Consider the following 19,771-nt stretch of genomic DNA (forward strand, 5'->3'; position numbering starts at 1 on the left):
GGCCCTGCTTCTGATCAGCTCCATGACTTTAGGGAAGACTCGCAGGCGCTCCAGGCCTCGGCTTCCCCGTTGATGAGAAGGGGGGACAGGCTATGATCTAGGGCCCCTGAGGGGCCCTCCACCTTCTCCATGCAGGGGGTCCCTCATGTTGGGTCCTCATTGCCTTGGGGGGCATTTCCAGGGTCACAGGGCCCAGCGCTGCACGCTCTCCATGCCGTGCTTCTCTCTGCAGAAATCATCTTCCTCCGGGCCATCACGCCCGCGTATCCTGCCAACCACGCTGACATCATCTTCGACATAACAGACGGGAACCTCCGCGACTCCTTCGATATCATCAAGCGCTACATGGACGGCATGACCGTGGGTGAGTGGCCGGAGACGGCAGGTCCACCTAGACTCCCCCTCGTCCTCCCAGCCAGTGGCTTAGCCGAGGCCCGTTGGGAACCAGCCCGGCTCCCATCTGAGTCCCCTGGTCCTTCAGGGCTCAGCTGGAACCCCCCCCCACACACACACCCCAGCCAATCACAGTGTGAGGAGCATCAGGGTGGTGGAGCCGCCAGCTCTCGGGGAGACCCCTGTGGGCTCAGTCTCCCGACCTACAAAGGGTGGATTAACTAGGTCTCTGCATCTCATGGATTTCAAACATGGATTTCAGACAAGGTCACACAGGTAGAGCGCTGGTCCGGGGACTCGGCGCAGCTGCCCCATCGTGGGAGCTGATACGATCTTTATTCTTATGGTGCAACAGAGGAATAGCTAACGGGCGTCAGGGCCTGGCTCGCCTTGCAGGGTGTCCGGTCTTGTCCCCTCCCGCGTGTCATTGGGTAGGAGGACTGAAGTCGCATCAAGGTGCACGTACAGCCCCCCCCACACACACACCCCGAGATTCAGCACCGAGGGAGGGCTGGCCGGGAGGGGGAGAAGCAGAAGCGGGTGCGTCTGGGAAGCTGTTCTCGGTGCCTCTCCTGAACTGTCACGCTTTAAAGACTTCAAATTCATGGAGAATGAAAACCATCACATCTGCCACTTTGGACGTAAATGTAGACTCGCGTTTTCAAAGCAGCTGAGCAACTGAGGGCCAGGCCTGTCCTCGCCTAGGCCTCCGTCTCCTCGTCGTGCATAGGGTGGGCAGGAGTGGGCCTCGTGGTCTCTTAGGCCCCCTGGATTTTGTGAGGTCTTGAGCGCCCACTCGGCTGGTCCTGGAGCCGAGCATTTTGGAACATGGTCTGTAGGTGGCGCTGTTGGACCTCAGAACCCCGGTCCCCTAGGCCCCCAGCCACCACCGTTGTCGAGCTGCAGCTGAAGATAGGGAATGGTTATTCCCCTGTTGCCAAAGAGCCATCTATAGCGACTTTACAAGCTCTTAAGTGGGTTTGCATGTTGTAAACATGACTGAGTCATCTGGGGGGCCCCCACCCCCGGCTCCTCCTCCGCTAGTTGGCAGCAGGAATAATTAGTTAATTACAGTTAATGGTACATTAGCTCGCACTGGGATGCCGAGGGGAGGGCGTGCAGTTTGGTCGTCAGCAGGCTTAAAACTTGCCGCTTGCGCTTCAGTCACTGCCTACCCTGGGCCTCAGTTTCCCCCATCGTTAGGTGAAGAGACACTTAAGGGACCTTCGGGCGCCTGGGGATGAGGGCAGACAGGAGGAAGTGGGGTCAACTCGCCCACAGAAGCCCACCTTGAGCCAGCCCTGTGCTTGGCGCTGGGCCTGCAGGTGTGGCTGCAACACAGCCCACCCTGGGGCAGTTCACAGCTCTCGGAACCACAGGAGTTGGAATCAGAACCTTCCGACGCACTCATTCATTCTTTGCACTTCTGCATTGTTCCCAAGCCCGCCCTGTACCAGGCCCTGGGCCCGGCCTTGTGGGTACAGAGATGGGTCAATACCACGCAGCCCCTGCCCCTAAGGGCTTTGCATTCCACCGGGGTGGGAGGAGGTGTGCGGCGCATAAACAGATCATCAAAATGCGGCGGTGGAGAGACAGTGGCAAGGGTCTCCGGCCGCGGCCTCCCTGGGGGCGGGCTCTGTACCGTGTGTGTGCCTTCACTTCCCAGCTAAAGCCTTCCTGAAGTGACCCACGCCAGGGGCTGGGCAGCCGCCAGGCCCGGAGCCGGTGCTCAGCGGCACAGTTTTCTAGCCGCATCTATACTCCAAACAGAACCAACCTGGGAGTCTCGATTTCTTGGCTACCCATCCCCTGGGGCAGAAAATCCTGGCATCTCAGAGCCTGGAGGCTCCTGGAGGCCACCTCTTCCAAATTCTTCTTTGGCAGAGGGGGCAGCAAGGGGGCTGGCCGATCTTCCCAGGGTGACTCGGGGTAAGGTGGGGAACAGGACAGACCCCTGGTGTGAGAGGCGACGCCCAGGCCGCAGAGACAGAGCAGCCTCTCTCCTCACTGTGCTTCGTCACATGGGCCCCGGTCTTTGGATTCTGGTGCTGGGGGAGGGCCCAGGCTGGCCCTTGGGAATTCATCCTGCCTGTGATCCGGCCTCCTGGGTAGGCCCGGCCTCTTCAACTTCTCAGGACATTTGCTGGACGTCCCATCGGTTGGGCCCCTGGAGTTTACCAACGCCCTCTCCCAGGTGGAGGACCAAGGCCAGAGGGGGCAGGGTCTCGCTGAGGTGGGACCCAGGCTGTGCTGGGCTCTGGTCTCTGTACCCTCCGGACGCTGCCTTGTTTGTCTGCTTGGGGTCTCTTCCCTGGGCTTCCCTATCCCCACCTCCTTCCTGCTCCTCTAAAGAACCAAATAGCTTCTGTGCCCTCCAGGAGCTTCTGGGCTCTGGGGGTAGCCACCCTGGCACACGCTGGCCCTGGACACAGGCCTGTCCACCTGCGATGGACTTGAGACCAGTCTGAGCAGCCCTGGGAACCACCGCTGGGCACGCTCACCCCCGCATCCCTGCTCGCTCACCCCCGCATCCCTGCTTGGTCCTTACAGATGCCTCAGGGGATGTGATCACCTCCCTTGGGCAAAGGAGGGAGCAGAGTAAATGACCACCTGAGACTGAGCAATGGAAAAACCACAGGGCCCGGGTTGTCTGCAGACTTGTTAACGGATGAAGGAGCGATGGCCAGAAAGGGCAGGAGGCTGGTCCTAGGCCCCCTGGTGCTGGGGGGCAGAGCAGGCCTAGAACCCAGTCTTCCCCAGACATCCAGAGTTGGAGGCTGCGGACAGCTGGTGTTGACTCGGGCAAAGTTACCGCGAGTTCGTGTCCCAGAAAATTACCCAGCGTACGAGCCGCCATTGAGTTCATTCCTCCCCCAAATAACAGAAGAAGAAGAAAGTACCCCAAGTCGATTAAGAACCGAAAAAGGCCAGACTTTCCCCTAATGTATCCTTTAAAAACCAGTTCTTCGCGGGGATAAAGGCGGCTCTGAAGCAGAGCTGAGCTGCTGTCTCTGTAAAGCCCCTTGCAGCCACCCTGTTGCATTCCTCTTTCACCAGCTGTCAATGAAAAATGAAGAATGCATTTTCGACCTGTGCGAAAATGCTCTATTAATGCCTGAGGTATTCTCCGGCCACTACAAAGCCTTCCTTATCCAGCCCCGGTTTCGTTCTTCGCTCAGCAGAGTACTGGCTGTAATCGGGGGCTGCTCCAGAAGGGGTCTTTCAGGTAATGGCTCCTGAGAGATGACTCATGGGGACCCTGGCGAGATGGGCACAGGCAGTGTAGCATCAGCCCCAGCAACTGGGGGCCACCCCTGGACTCCCCAGGCCGCTGGGTGGCAGCTGGTGTCTGAGCCTCAGCCTTCCCCAACCCCTCCCTGCTCACTACTTCTTTTTAACTATTTTTCTAAGGAGGGGAAGCAAAAGTCTGTCTATATTGAGGGTCAGCTTGGCCACAATTTCTGCTAAAACCTCCCCAAAGCCAATAGGAACTAGACAGCGCTCAGCGGAAGCTGCTTTTTAGACCCACTGGTTGATTTTGTGAACAGCCTTCCTGATCCTTGGCTGGCATCACTGTTTCTATAAGAAAAGGCTGACGTGCTGGCCCGGGGTCCCACGGGCTGCAGCTGACAAGCAGGTATGCTGTACGTTGAGTCTGTTCTGGGTTGTTCCCTGAGCTCCGCTTCCTCCGCTGGGTCCCCTGAGAAACAGAAGCGCTCCCGTCCTCAGCTCCTGGCGAGGCACCGTGGCAGCCAGTCCTGCTCCCAGTAAAGTCTGAATGAATGGCGATTGGCTGGCTCACCTCAGAGATTGCTTACCTGTATTAGGTTGAGGAGTGATATTCCCTAATCACAGACACCATTATTGTCATTAGATGAAATGATTACGTGACAGGTCCTAGCAGCGCCTGGCACACAGTAGGTGTGCAGGAACTCAATCTTAATGGAACCCAAACCTTTTCCCAATGCCGATGCTGTCTGTACTGAAGCAAGATGCGGGGCCTCTAAGTTTGCCCGGTCTGTACCACCCTCATAATGATATCCTCACTCCCCCTCCTAAAGGGAACCAAAACCTTTTGCATTTTGAAATAGCATTCTAAGTTTCATCTGTGAGCATATAAGGATTATTACCCTATTTCAAGTTAAGTTTGAAAATATCAGTGGCTGGGGTGGCCCTTTTTGGGCAAAACACAGTGGAGTCTCTGCTGCCACAGAGGGAGCATGGAACTTGGGCTCAGATGTTCTGGGCATAATTCTTGCTTGGTTCTCTGTTTCAAGCTGTGTGACCTCAGGCAGGTCTCATAAGCTCTCTGAGCCTCAGTTTTCTTCTCAGCAAGCTTGCCATAATAATACTTGCCTTGCCGGGTTATGAGGACTGGAAGGAGTTGTGTGTATTTTAACATAACTGGGTAGGTTGTTAGGGTGATACATGAGCCACTGTGAGGAAGCCGTTTGGAGTGGGAGAGCTGGTGAGAGCTCGGAGCTCCCTGAGAGGACAGGACAGCAGGCCAGAGGGAGGCACGTGGGACGGTGCCAGGACTGTTCGCCCCAAAGTGGCTCCAGCTGCCTGGGAGCTATGTAATAGGCACATCTCGTGGCCTCGGCTGACCAGTTGGGCCCACCCTGAAGCAGAATGATGGAGGCTGTGCCTCCCGAGTTCTGTCATCCTTGAATTATCTCACTCATTCGACGAGAGCATCCTGGGTTCCTACTCCACGCCGAGCCCTGTGCTGGCTGCTGAGGAACAAATTTACACCCAAGCCCCAGGTCCTGCTTTCCAGAAGCTGCCTCCTGGCTTCCCTAGCCTCCTGCCATCGGAATTCCTATAGCAGAAAGTGCTTCCTTTTCAGCAGTAGGCTCTGTGCCTGTTAATGTCTCAGTGGGAGAGACAAGTGGTGTGTGTCAGGGCTGCCATGTACAGTTGAATATGTTGTGCACTGAGAAACCCTAGGGGGGACCATTCGCAGCTGCTTCTATGTGCAGTGCACAACCTAGTCAGCTGTACGTAGCAGCCCCAGTACAAGAGCTTGTGAGTGAAGATACCAGCCTAGGGCTTCCCTGGTGGTGCAGTGGTTGGGAGTCCGCCTGCCGATGCAGGGGACACGGGTTCGTGCCCCGGTCTGGGAGGATCCCACATGCGGCGGAGTGGCTGGGCCCGTGAGCCATGGCCGCTGAGGCTGCGCCTCCGGAGCCTGTGCTCCGCGGCGGGAGGGGCCACAGCGGTGAGAGGCCCGCGTAGCACAAAAAAAAAAAAAAAAAGATACCAACCTAGCTGTGCCTCTGCCCCTGGCCAGGCGAGGCCTCATGCAAAGCAAAGAGCTGTTCGCCCGGCCATCTGGCTTCAAGTTACCCTCAGTGGTCCCAGCTACCAGGGCCCAGATCGCCTCTGCAAAATCATTACCTCTTAAGGGGTTAAACATGCGCTGCTGACCCCATCCGGCAGCCTGATTCGGAAAGCTTGGCCCGGGATCAGTACACATTACGAATGAGATTCAGAAATTCCACCTAAAAACAACAGTGCAGCCATCCCTGCCAGTGATGAGTGATCCGCCCTGTCCCGGCTTTCACGGCAAATCCCGGGGATTAGGCGCTTTCTCTTCTCCGGGAGGCACAGCCCCGTCACCAGGGGGTGGGGGGTGGGGGGCCACACCCTGGCCAACAGCCAAGTTGTTTCCCGGGTGACAGCGCAGGGACGGGCCTCGGCCCGACTTCACCTGGAGGCTGGCCTTCACCTGGAGGCTGGCCGTGCGGGGAGGGCAGGCGGGGGTCTCTCAGAGGGGTGAGATGGGGTGCGAGAGGGGGACAAACTTTGACACTTTTTGTGCTTCCTGCGCTGGGACCCCGTGGAGCAGAGATGGGTTCATAGGCGTCAGGCCCAGTGCCGTCCTGACTCGTAGAAATGCAGCTATTCCCCCTGCAAAGCCCTGTGAGGAGGGCTTCTGACACCCAGTTTCACAGGTGCAGAAGCTCTCAGAGGCCACCCCCCAGGCAGCCCCCTGGCTCGGGCAGGACTCTCAGGGCTCAGAGGGGTCCACTGGGGCACAGCCCTGCTTTTGAGCTCCCCACCCCGAGGGGGGCACACAGGGGCCACAGGGATCCTCGCTGGACACCTGCCCGCTCCTGCCCCTGGACCCATGCGTCACATGGGCTGCTTCTCACACCTGCCTCCGATGTCTTCAGCTGGCTGTGAGGTCCTGCGAGCCTGGCCAGAGCATCTTCCTCTCTTAGCAGAGCACTTCCGTGTCACGGGAAAATGTGCTGCAGCTACTCTGTTCCTGAAGCTGGAAGCCAGGGACCCTCTGCTCTCCTCCTCCCCCCCGCCCCACCCACAGCCAGTAGCTGCTGGTTCTGTCAGGTTTTAAACCCCAGCTTTCACGTCCAAACCTGCTGCCTGGCTGGAGAGACGTCCTCAGCCTCAGCCTGCTTTTCTCCTCCCCAGCGTCCAGCGCTCTCATCCCTTCCTTTCCCCTCCACTCTACTCCAGCCACCCCAGCCCGTGCCCCAGACCCCAGACATTTTATGGCCTCTCTCTTCTCCTGAACTTTAGCCATAGCATCCACCTGCTTCTCCTCTTGGTAAGCTCCTATTCATCCCTCAAAGCCCAAGTCAGCCATCACCTCCTCTCACATGCCCTCCATGCCCCCCACAGGCAGAGTGTGCAGCTCCTTCCTTTGTGCTCCCAGGGCACCCTGGATGAGCTTCTTATAGGACTCCTGTCATACTCATTCTTCTAGCAAATAACGTGTGTGTCCAATGGGTGCAGACCCTGCTCCAGGGGATGTAGCAACGACCAAGACAGACAGACATGAATCCTTACCTCATACATGTTTTATTCCAGAGGGTAGCAGCAGACAAGAAACAAGTACAGTCTCCACACTGTCAGGCGGTGGCGAGTGTTATGCAGAGGCAGGAGAGGAGGGGGGCAGCGTGTGGGGAGCAGCAACTGTACATCTGGTGGTGGAGACATTCGCCTAAGACTCGAGGAGCTGAGGAAATGAACCATGAGGAGATCTGGAGGAAGAGCTCCAGGCAGCAGGAACAGCAGGTGCAAAGTTCCTGAGGCAGCGGCGAGCCTGGCGTGTTTGAATCACGGCAAGGAGGCTGCAGCTAGAGCAGAGGCACGGTCTTGAGGCTGTCGGAACGGCTCTGGCTTTTCTGCTGAGAGAGGTGGGAGCCACATGAGGGTTTCGGGACGAGGAGGGAGATGACCTAATATTATAAAGGCTCCCTCTGGGCTCCGGGGTGAGGCTGGGCTCAGGAAGACACTGCAGCTAGCTCAGTGATCCAGGCTGGAGATGACGGTAGTTTTGACCGTGTGGCCCCGGCAGGAGGGGCGAACAGTAGACTGATACCAGATGTGCTGGGAGGTGGTGCCAGGCTTTGCAGACAAATTAGGTGCCGAGGCAGGGATGACCCCTTGGATTTCACCTAAAGAACAAGGAGACTAGGGTTGTCATCAGGTGAGCCAGGGGAGCTGTGACATGGCAGCTTTGCGGAGGTCAGAAGTTCCCTTCGACATTAAGATTGAGGGGCTTGTTGCACACCCGTGGCCATGCGGGGTAGAATAAGTGAGTCTGGGAGGTGTTAGCACGTGGTAGTTGGAGCCCCAAGGCCAGACAAGCTTGCCAAGGAATTGAGTGTAGACAGAGGAGAGAGGAGGCCAGAGACCAGGCGCTGCAGCCTCCTGTGCTCAGAGGTCGGGGAGATCAGGAGAGGAGGCCAGCCTGGAGGAGGAGGCCTTTCCAGGAGGAGGCGCAGTGAGCCGTGTCAACGATGGTGAGTCTGGTCAGATGAGGACCAAGGATTCCCCATCGGATTCAGTATCGCCCCAGCTGACGGTGACCTTGACAAGGCTGTCTCAGTGCAGCGGGGTCAAGGGGAGAGACACCGGAGTGGGAGTGCTAGAGGTGGCTCTGGGGACTCCTTCTAGAAGATCTGCCGTGCGTGGGAGCAGAGAAATGCTGGTGCCAGCAGGAAGGGTGTGGTGGGCATGACATTGTGAGTTTCTGCTTGACTCTTCTCTTCCACCGATTGTGAATTCCTAGAGGCAAGAGCCTACGAGGGGATCATTTGTGCCATGCCCCCATCACCCTGTTTGTCTTTCTTTCTTGCACACGCACGCATGCACACACACAACACACCCACTAGGAGGTAACCCGGGCCCGGCACCCAGCAGGCTGCAGGGTCACACTCGCCTGCTCGCTTCCAGAGTAACCAAGGGGTTAAAGTGAGTCCAGAGCAGCCTCTTAGCGTTTCCCGAGGTTCTCCTGGGGATCGGCTGCGTCCAGAATGATTTGTGACCCTCTTACTGCTGCTGTTATGCACCTTTTGAAAAGCCTTTGATATCACCGGCACATTCATAAATTATTCTTTTTTTTAAGAAAATGAAGTGTTTTCAGTCAAACAGCAGTAGAGGCATGTTGTGCAAAATGAGAAAAAAAGAGTCTGACGATGATATGAATCTTCCGACGGCCTCACCTGACAACCATATATACACAGAGGACCCAGACACCCACCGTCAACCACTGTCATGGAGAATGCTTCCTGTGGCCTCGGAGTTGGGTGTTTCCAGATGGAACGTCCAATCCGTGCCTGCGGCTTGAGGACCCCAAGTATTGGGTCCCGATTATCACAGTTTTGTCTTAACAGCAAGCCCTCCTCGGCCCCTGCCATGTGCCAGGCACTCTTCCAGCATGTTGTACACACGTATTGTGTCACTTAAGCCTGTGGGTGATGGCCCCATTCTCCAGGTGAGGAAACTGAGGCACGGAGGGAGTTCCAGGCTCAGGGGGCGTGACTGAGGCATGCACACAGCGTGTTGGGACTCGGTGTGGGGTTCCTGCTGCCGTGACCATCCTCTGTGACCTTGAACCAGCAGGCAGAGTCCTCCTCTTTGAGGTCTACCCCAGTCCTGAAATTTCTCTGCATCCCTGGTAGCCGTGAACACAGTACACAGAGTCACTGCATAACAAGTGTTCAGTCACTGGCTGGTCAAATGATTCTCTTTCTGAGGATCCAGTGCCGGAAGAGCCTCTGTGGAGCCTTGGCCAGGGATAAAGGGAACTGAAGGCTTGGGTGTTTCGGGCTGCCGCCCTGCCAGCAGGAAGCCCTCTGTGTCCTGAATGGGCTCATTCTTAGTGCCTCTTGGGAAGGAAAGGAGAAAAAGGGATGGTTCTCCCCAAACCTCAGCATGTCCCCTCCTTCTGAGGTCTGGCAGTGACCCCATCACTCCAGGAAAGGGTCTCAGCTCCTCGGGGCCACCAAGCCACTGCCCACCTGCTGGCCTCCTTGCTCGCCCCTCCCCCCTAATTCTCACCCACTTGGGAAACTGAGAGCAGAAACCCTCCACCTGAGCCCCTCCCCGAGGCCTGTTTCTGTCCTTCAGAATCGAGCTCCAGGTCAAAGTCCTTGGTGACGCGCGCACGGGCGCCGTCGTGGGTCCCAGCAGAGCGCTTCCCTTTAGCGCTGCCGAAGCAGCTTTGCTGACCTTTACCGGCCTCTACGCCCCGTCATCTGTGTCTGCCTCCCCGGGGGCCCAGAGCTCCGTGAGGACGCAGACCGGCGCTGCTCTCACTGTCTGTAACCCCAGCACCCGCGCAGCCCGGCAGCAGGGGGGGCTCGGGGCCCCCAGGCTGCACTCACCAGCCAGGCGGGCCTCTTAATCCCTCGGGGCCTAATCGCCTCTGGAGAAGGAGGTAGCACAGCCTCAATGCCTGCAAAGCAGAGGGGGGACCCGTCTCTCTGCAGTCTAAGTCAGGCCGAGCTGGCCAGACCCCTGCTCTTCCTGCCCTCTCGTGGCTTTTGCTCATCTTGGGGGTCTGCGAGGGGTCTGGCGTGGCCGGGGTACGGCCAGTGCTGAGAAACCAGGCTGGACAGGGAGGCGGGGCCTAATCAAGGGGCGCCTCACCTGCTGTGGGCCAGGGGCTGGGCGGCCGGTCGAGAAGAGTTCTGGCCTTGGGGCAAGAGGCCTGTGGACTCCAAGTGCCAGGCCCAGGGGCCTGGGGGAAGGGCATCGGGTTTGGGGGAAGGGGGGGAGTTCCAGTTGCCCATCTGGGGGCATCTGGAGAGATGTGAGTGAGCTGATGAGCTTGGGACTGGGCCAGGGAGGGACCCCAGCGGGCACGTGGGTAGGGGCTGATCCAGGCGGGGAGACACACAGAGGAAGAGGAAAGGGTTTCTCACCCTTCCCATCACAGTCACAGTTTTGGCCAAGTTGGTAAAAGCAAGTGCATCAGACGGTAAATCCCTTCTGGAAAACTGCCCAGGCCTCCTCTTCCTCTGGCGAGGGCATGTGGCTTGGTGGAAAGGGCAGCAGGCAGGGATCTGGGTTCGGGACCTGCTTTGCTGTTGCTGGTACCCTGAGGTTCAGAACTCACTTCACCACCGGAACCTCCTTTGCTCTTCCTGGAACCTCGGACCACGAGGCCCCAACGAGTGTAGCTGAGATGAGGGAGAGGAGATAGTGGATGGGGGTGGGGACCATACCGACCACGCGCCCTGGAAATGTTTGGACCCGCGTCCCGGAAGGAGTCTGAAAAGTTCAGGGCGGAGCTGACATTTCTTCTATTTCTCCTCTGGGGAAACGTGGAGCCTGGGGGTTGACTCTTAGTTGCTTACAGCTGTCCAAACTGTCCGGTTTAGCTCACAGGAGACCCGTGGAGAAAGCGCATTTGTCATAATCAAGAAATCGGGAGGATAAGTTCTGCTGAGGCACGTTGGGTGCCATTTGGTATTTGAATATGTGGCCCAGACACCTGTCCCCCTCCTTCTAAGCTCCTACCTGAGCGTTTTTCAGGGCAAGAAGAGAAGACAGGGTGTCAGGAACTCCATTCCTTCCCCGCCAGTGAGTGATGTGATTACCCTCTAGTTCCTTTCTGCCATTTTTGCCCTATAGCGATGACTCAGCAGTAAAGTTTCCTCCATACCACGTCACACCGTGAGGAGAGAGCAGATGCCGTGGGGCGGAGAGAGCTGGGCTCGGGGTCAGTCCTGGCCGGATGGACGCCGTGCCCTGAGGGCTGTGTGATCCGGGACATACAGCCCCCAGAACCTCATTCTCGTCCCCAGTGGAAGGAAGGCGATGATTCTTCCCCACTAGCAGCGTGGGGAGAACAGGATGGAGCAGTGGACACGTGGGGCCCCTCCGTTTCTGTTTCCCTCCCCTGCTGTGGACCTCCTTCCAAGCCCATCAGTACTCTAGACTGTTTGCTTTAGAAGTAGGGACCGCATTTCCTCGTGTTCCTGATTTTTCCTCTTTGCCTTTGGTCTGTGCTGTTAATGCTAGCCTGCAGAGACGTTATTCCTATCAAGGCAGATTTCCCGAGATCTGGGTGATGGTTTGCTCCTTTCCAGTCGCCCATCGTGTTAGTGTTTGGCGAGACCACCTGGGCCTCCTGAGCTCCTGGGTTCCAGCACCTTGTCCACACAGGCCCACTCGTCACCTTCCCCCTGCTCGTGGCTCTGTGTGGTGGCCACCAGGGCCAGACAGTGAGACCTGGCTGTCACGTGTCGCCTTCCTCCTGCCATGCGGTCAACGCCTGAAAAGCCAGTGACTTTTGACTATTGTTCATTTCTTTCCGACACTTTCATTTCTGGGTGGTAACTTTCAACTTTATAAATTGTGCTTAGCACTTTGATCTTTAGTTCATTCATTCATTTAGCAATTCATGTACCGAGTGCCTCCTGTGTGTCCGGTCCGTGGTAGAACCAAGGACCTACTATGTTCAAGAACGAGAGATACAAGCGTGACCAGGAAAGACAGTGCCATTGGCCTCTGGCCTCACACTGCAGTGGGGAGACTGTGATAACCAAGAAGAAAAATGACTCTATAACCTGATTTCAGGTAGTGATCACTTCTTATTCTTTTATGATGTGGACACGTGGCTTTCTTTTTTTTTTAATAAATTTATTTATTGGCTGCTTTGGGTCTTCGTTGCTGCACGCAGGCTTTCTCTAGTTGTGGCGAGCGGGGGCTACTCTTTGTTGTGGTGCGCGGGCTTCTCATTGTGGTGGCTTCTCTTGTTGCAGAGCACGGGCTCTAGGCGCAGGGCTTCAGTAGTCGTGGCACGCGGGCTCCAGTAGTCGTGGCTCACGGGCTCTAGTCGCGCAGGCTCCAGTAGTTGTGGTGCACGGGCTTAGTTGCTCCGCGGCACGTGGGATCCTCCCGGACCAGGGCTCCAACCCGTGTCCCCTGCATTGGCAGGTGGATTCTTAACCACTGCACCACCAGGGAAGTCCCGACATGTGGCTTTCTTCCCTCTTCCTTTTCTAACTGGAATCTCTGTCTTTTGAAAAGCACAATTTCCACTGGCATGAGATATCATGCAGTCTCTAGATTGATCATCCTTTTTGTCAAGATACTCTTTGACAACTCTGTTCATGCCATTTCACTTGGTCGGTTGTAGAATCACAGGACTTGGGAGTTGGAGGCTGAACTTCAGAAAGACGGTGACTCGTACAAGGTCACACGGCTGGTCGCTAAGGAACCAGCATAGGAACCTAAGCTGTGACTCCGGGTCTCTTTATAGATCAGTGTCTCATGCTGGTGAGACACTCCGTGGCTGGTCTTCCTCCTTATAAACAACGGGGAGACAATCAGTTGCAACCTCAGTCAAGCAGCAGAAGCTTGGAGATGGCTTCAGGGGCCTGGAATCCAGACCACAGTCCCCGAGAGGTGACGGAGGTCTCCCACTGGACTCTCGTGCTCCGTGTTCAGGCTTCTGCATCCCCCGCACATCAGCTGCAATTTACAAAGCAGAGACGAGACATGAAGATGAAGTGCCTGAGGGGACCTACATTTTTCAAAGGGAAAAAAAGGCTTAATTATATCTTTAAGAGGCACAGACACGCCGAGGAATACCAGCAGTGTCTGAGACCCGAAGCAGAAATGCCAAGGATGAGGGTTTGGAAGATTAACACAGTTGAACTCAGCATCATGGCCTTTTTTTTTTCCTGGGGCTCTTGAAACGTAGGGAGCTAAATACTTCAGCAGGTAAGATGGACAAGGCAGGCGCGATGGAAAGGCAGCTCTCCCTTTGTCCTGCATTTGCTGCTGGAATGGTCATTGCACGTAAAGCTGCTCTCACTCGGAGCCTTCAGTGGCCCCCTTTCCTTCAGGACAGTTTTGAGGGGCCCTCAAGGACTGGTGTCCCTTCTTTCCTCTCTCCTTCTCTTTTCTCTCTCCTTCTTTCTTCCTCTGCCTTCATTTCACTCAGTAACCTTAATGGTGCTCCTGCTGTGTCCTGCCCCAGGCCCTGGGCTGGGGACAGTGAGACAGAGACGAGTATGATGCAGACCCTGCCTGGGAAGGGGGAGCCAGCTGTGAATATTCCCTGCACTGGGCAGATGCAGGGCTACAGCCGAGGGAGACACAGAGTGGGGCTGCGGAGGCTTCAGGAAAGAGGACACAGGCAGTCTAGCTGGTCCCCGGTGCCTGGCACATAGCAGATGCCAGCTATATCTCTGTAGAATCGGTCCCCTGGTGGAGGTCCAGTTTCTAATGTTTGTGATGCCACATATGGGCAGCAAGGGTTTCTCTTCTTCCCTCTCTTGTTTCCCTGCACTGGGAACGTTGTTGGTAGTTCTGAAAGAACACCGGTCTAGAATCGGCATTGGGGAGGAAGTCAGGAAACTGCTGACCTGCGTTCTGGGTTCTGTGAGCCTGACGAGGTGTGAGGTCCCTGGAGAAGCCCTTTACCACCTTCTCAGCCTCATCCATCTATCTTCCCCAAGATTAACACTGTTCCCAGAGCTGACCCGAACCTTCACACTTTTGGCCTTTGCACATGTCATACTTGCCTCCTTAGCTCCTACTTACTCTTCAAAATCTGATTTGAAGTCAGCTCCTCTGTAAAATCTTCCTTAAACCTCCCCCGTGCAGAATGGCCCCTATTGAATGGATGGGTGGGTGGATGGATGATGGATGGATGGATGGATGGATGGGTGGGTGGATGGATGGGTGGATGGATGGATGGATGGATGGGTGGGTGGATGGGTGGATGGATGGATGGATGGATGGATGGATGGATGGGTGGATGGATGGATGGGTGGGTGGATGGATGGATGGATGGGTGGATGATGGATGGATGGATGGATGGATGGATGGATGGATGGATGGGTGGGTGGGTGGATGATGGATGGATGGATGGGCGGATGGATGGTTGGGTAGGAAAGCTGTGAAGAAAGAAGTGATATCAAGAGAAAGTCTAGGTTCAGTGAAGATGAAGACAAGGAGGTGGAACTCAGGCTTGAAGTAACCTGGGAATGAAGGGAGCGTGTTCACCCAATCAGAGCCCCCAGGAGGTGTGGCTAGGCTGAAGAAGAAGTGGTCAGGTCTACTGAGTGGGCGTGGGTAGCCTGGGAAACTAGGGCTGACTAAGGTTATAGATAGAGTTGGAGATTCAATGTGGACCTCAGGGCGGAGGAGAGGGACCGAGCAGCTGATTCTGGAGGAGTGGGAAGGGAGGCACATTCCTCGGCACCTGTTGTGTACACTCCTACGACGATTTCTTTAACCCTTGCGGCACACCTATTTCTTCCACCTTAATCATTTTTTGTGTTAAATGCAAAGATCCTGAGAAAATCCAGGCCCTGAATGTGCCCTGAATCTGAAATTCAGCCCCTTCTCAACACCCTTTTCATTAGAACAGCCCTTTCGTCCTTCAGTGTTTCATTTGTCTCTTAGCTGTTTACAGTTGGAACAACCAGCCGACAGCATGCAGTTCTGGTCTTCGGCCATCGTAGAAACTAAACCTCGTGAAGTGCCCTAACACGACATATTTAGGTACATTTTCTACACATTCAGAGCTTTCCTTTCTCATAAATTTTTAAGTCAATCCAATAAAAATATTCAACTCTTGCCATATTGTTCAATCATGTAAGAATTCAGCTCTATTTTAACTGAAAATCAGATCACATTTGAACGTTGGGAAGCTTTGTGACATCCAGCAGTCACTTCTGAGGGAGAAGCGGCAGGATGGCCTTGGGATGGTTTTGTTTCTGATTCTGAAGTTGGCTATTGTTTTTCGTTTTTTGGTCGCGCTGTGTGGCACATGGGATCTTAGTTCCCCAACCAGGGATCAAACCCGCGCCCTTGGCAATGGAAGCCGGAGTCCTAACCACTGGACTGCCGGGGAAGTCCCTGAAGGTTGCTGTGTTTAATCCTTGTTTCACAGGAGAGGAAATGAGGACTCAGAAAGGTTGGATAACTAACCTGGGGTCATGCTACTGACCGAGGTCGGTTGGACTCCAACCCTTTGTCCTGAAGAACTGCAGTCTTATAATCCAGCTAGAATGACCCTGTCCTCGAGCCCAGCTCCCTGCGTCAGCACCTTCTCTTTCCTCTCTGTCCCCAGGCTGAGCCCACCAAGGACAGCCCCTCATGTTCTCTACACTAGCTCCTTAGCCCGGTGCCCGGCTCACACAGGTGGGCCCAGAAACTTCTGTGGGTCTGAACTGTTGTTGCTACCAGAGCTCCCACACGCAGCCAGGAATCTTCATTTAAATGTGCGTGTGTGTGATGTAATTATTTTGTAATATTTACATTTTATGTATACATTTATAATAATACATGTTTATATATTAATATATAAATTGTATTTTATATAACAGTAATATAAATTATATAAACATCTATATAAAATATATGGATGTATGCAAAAGATTATATAAATATAAAATAAATACTATACATTGTAATAGTATTTATATATAAATTAGATTTTGATCTATTTTAAATAAGCTCACTTATATTTTTATATATGGTTATAATATATATTTTGTATTTATAATCAAACTATATATTTCTATATCATATATTAATTATATGATATTTAATATAATAATAATATATAGAAATAAATATATATCAGATCATAGCTTGCAGAAGCGTTCCCTCCACCTCCGTTGCTCTCTGTCCTAAAATAGTTGTCAGGCTCGCGCAGCCTCTCACCCCTCTCCTTCAAGCCCCCCGAGCCCCTCTGAGCACCGCCCCTGGGATGGATGCCGTCGGCAGGTAACCCAGGCCACTGAGGCTGGTGGGCGCCCGTGGTGGTCTCAGGCCTGGGGAGAGAAGAGGGTGACACTGATGGGGCTACTGAGGAGGCAGGAGAGCTTGGGGCCGCGCCCCCCACAGGGGCCACGCTGACCCAGGTCCAGCCAGTGCCCAGGGAAGGGCAAGTGGGAGTGGCCCGGTCATACTGAGGGTGGTGACAAGCCCGCATCTTTAGCCGGGAGCTGAAGATGTTCATGGGCGTTCAAACAGGACAGAGCTGCCATGTCATCACCAAGTAGGGGCAGAGAAAGGGTGCTGACAGCCCGCAGAAGCCTGTGCTTATCTCTCCATCAGAGCTAAAGCCCTTGTTTGCTTAGAATAGCTTGGAATTCCGCCCTGCTGCTGGGCATTTCACTTTTGAAACTCAAGCTCAGGGAGTGAAAGGGGGGATGGCGTGCCCAAATTCCCCTTCTGAGCATGAACTTGGTGGTCCTGACTGGGAACTGGCCGCTGGTGCAGAAGGCCTTAGGGACACTTCGGTCTCCCTGGAGCCTTCGCTCCTCGCGGGACGGATGTCAGGGGCCTGACTGCTCTGCCCCACGTGCACATTTCCCAGGTCTGCGGCAGGGCTGTTTGTAGAGACCAGCTTGGAATCGGTGGTTGGATGCAGCAAACAGTCAGTGGCTCTTTGTCAGCATGCGGTTGAGGAGCTGCAGGCTCCAGGGTGTTCTCTGCGGGCATCCCTGCAGTGGTGTACGGGCACTGAGCGCTCTTTCCCACCCTGCCTTGTGTGACGTCATGTTGGTGGCTTGAGATCGGCCATGGAGATTGTCGTGTGGCACAAGTAGAGGGCCGGCCGCTCCAGCACACCCCTGCGCCACGTGACTTTGGGGAAGTCCTAATATCAGAGCGGGTATGATGGAGGAGTGACCTTTCCTAAATGTCAACAGCTATGGGCGGCGCCTGCTCTGTGCCAGGCACTGAAGATCTGCAGGGAGGGCCACCTCCTCCAGGAAGCCTTTCCTGATCCCCTAGCCATGCTCACCTCCATCTTTGCCCCTGCTGGACAACGTGCAGACTTCTATCAGAGCACGGCACTCATCTAGATCTGCCACCAGCTTTGAAGCCAGGATTCTTTTCATTTTCTCGGTGTCACCGGGAACAGCGTCTGGTACCAGTTGAGGAAATGCATGAACTCAAGTGGAAATGAAGCACTGAGCCCGCTGGTCTGGTGGGGAGGTAGCCCTGCACACCTGGAGCTCACACCTTGGCAGACGCTGTGCTGGGGTGTCTGCATCACACAGTGCAGAAGCACAGGGTCAGGTGGCATCATATGCTCACTGAGGAATCTGAGGCCCAGAGAGAACGGTGGTCTCTCCAAGTCCACGCAGGTGGATAGCACTCACCTTAGCCCCATCTGTCTGGTCCCAGAGCTCAGGAGCATATTCTCTCCGTGAGCCTTGGGGTTGCGCTGCATGGCCAGGCAGTGGCAGCAGGGTCCGGCCTGGAGACGTGGAGCTTCCAGGCACAGGTCTGGGGAGACTTACGGAATCCACTCATACCACCCAACCCCGCTCCCCTGCAAGTCTGCAGAACGCCTGGGGTTGTTCCTTCTTCCACTGTGACTGAGCTGAGCTTGTCTGCCCTGTACTCTGAGCCTTGACAGGGGAGGCCTCGGATCATGACCTTTGCCTGGCCCCTGTCTGGTCCAGGCAGAACTCCTCGCCACCCCCAGCAGCTTCACACAGGTTTCTGCTTCCCCAGAATGGACACCTGTCTCCACTCTGCCACCTGTCCCATTTCTGCTTGCCCTGCTCGGGCTGGACCTGAGCCGCCTCTTGCGTACTTGTTACCATGAACACGGAACAGTGAACTTAGGTGTCACCCTCCAGAAAAGAAGCGTGGAGAGCGAGGGAGCCAGGAGTATGTCCCATGGGGAATCGGGACTTCTCTGCTCAGATAAAGCGTTTCTGGGACCCCACTGCAATCCTCAGTGGGAGGGATTGAGAGAAGAGGATCATACCTGCTTTATTTCTTCCCAAGGGTCACAACTGGGCACAGTGGGTAGAAGGGAGTGGGACAGGTGTCTGCTGGGCATCTACTCCATGCCAGGCCCTTTATCTAGACTCTTAAATCCTCGGTCACGTAGATGGTGGTAGAGGAGGGAACCTGGGCTCAGAGAGAACAGGAGCTGGTGTTGACCCTAAGGCATCTGACTCCAAAGCCCACACGCACAGATTCCCTCACATTCTGAGCCGCACACAGTGGAAAGGTTGTGGTGAGCTCACTGTCACTCGTCCCTAGAGGTGGCAGCAGAGCCCGGGAATGACCACTTGGAGGGAGATGCTAAGCATCTAGTTCAGGTGGGACTTGATGAGGCCTAAGTCCTCCTCTAGCTGTGAAATTCCTGGAAGGAAATCATTTCCCAGATCTCCGTGTTCCTTCGGTCCCTGCTAACTCCCAGAACACCTTCTGCTCTCTCCCCAGGTGTTGTGCGCCAGGTGCGGCCCATTGTGGGCCCATTTCACGCTGTCCTGAAGCTAGAGATGAACTACGTGGTCGGGGGCGTGGTGTCCCACCGAAATGTCGTCAACGTCCACATCTTCGTCTCTGAGTACTGGTTCTGAGGGCCAGCTCACAGCGCAGCCAAGCCTGTGCCTCCAGGCCAAGTCATTGCTGACGATGACAACGCCCTGTCCCTGTTTGTACCACCCAGACATATCTTGATCTTATGTATTTGTTTGTAGTGTTAGGCCGACATGTATTAAGCTGGGCCAGATGAATAAGTCCATCTTTTGTATTTTGGTGTTTAAATAATGAGTCCAATTACCTAACTGTTTGGTTGAAAACCTTGCTTATTTTTTAATGCGAAAGTTACATTTTGCTCCCTTTTTCTGCCTCTGGGCTGGGCGTTGCTAAGGACCAAGGGAAAACAAGACATTTTTCAGGGGGCAGCTAGTCCAATTGCTAAGAGAAGACCAGTTCTTGCCCTGATTTTATGAAATTTGACATTTGGTGCTTTTTTCACCAATCAGATTTTGTATGTCCAATTCTAAGGACGCAGCTGCCAAAGAAGAGCAGGTATGATAAACTCTGCCCAGAAGCAGCGTGCCACAGTGCCTTGGGGAGCACTTCTAGGGTAAATTACAGTTCTGTGGAGACAGAAAAATCCCTCAGTAAAGACAGAGCCAGTTAGGTTTGTGTGTGGCTCTAGTATGGTCACCAAAGGCATCTCTGGGTTTTCCGCAGCCTGCGTCCATCATAGGTGGGAAAATAAACAGCTTTGTGACGCTCCCGATGGCCTGTGCAGGGGAGTCTTTCAAGAGGGGGGATCCCGACCAGCAAAGAGCCTGCGAATATTCCCCAAGGGCTTCTCAAAACCCTCCTG

The 19,771-nt window shown here is 54.9% G+C and overlaps 1 protein-coding gene across 1 annotated transcript in view; it reads left to right on the forward strand.

Annotated features, from left to right (window-relative positions):
• The window catches only part of FBLN1 (fibulin 1), a 77,816-nt gene extending 58,584 nt beyond the window's left edge, over positions 1–19,232 (forward strand). Inside the window, exons 16-17 of the mRNA XM_027107961.1 lie at positions 233–364; positions 18,871–19,232. Coding sequence (XP_026963762.1) covers positions 233–364; positions 18,871–19,010 — 272 coding nt within the window. The 3' untranslated portion in view covers positions 19,011–19,232. The remainder of the gene's footprint in view (positions 1–232; positions 365–18,870) is intronic.
• The last annotated feature ends 539 nt before the right edge of the window (positions 19,233–19,771 follow it).

The sequence above is a fragment of the Aethalodelphis obliquidens genome, unplaced genomic scaffold, assembly GCF_003676395.1.
Source record: "Aethalodelphis obliquidens isolate GAN/ISIS:26980383/991018 unplaced genomic scaffold, ASM367639v1 scaffold8, whole genome shotgun sequence".
In the NCBI taxonomy this organism is placed as follows: Eukaryota; Metazoa; Chordata; class Mammalia; order Artiodactyla; family Delphinidae; genus Aethalodelphis; species Aethalodelphis obliquidens.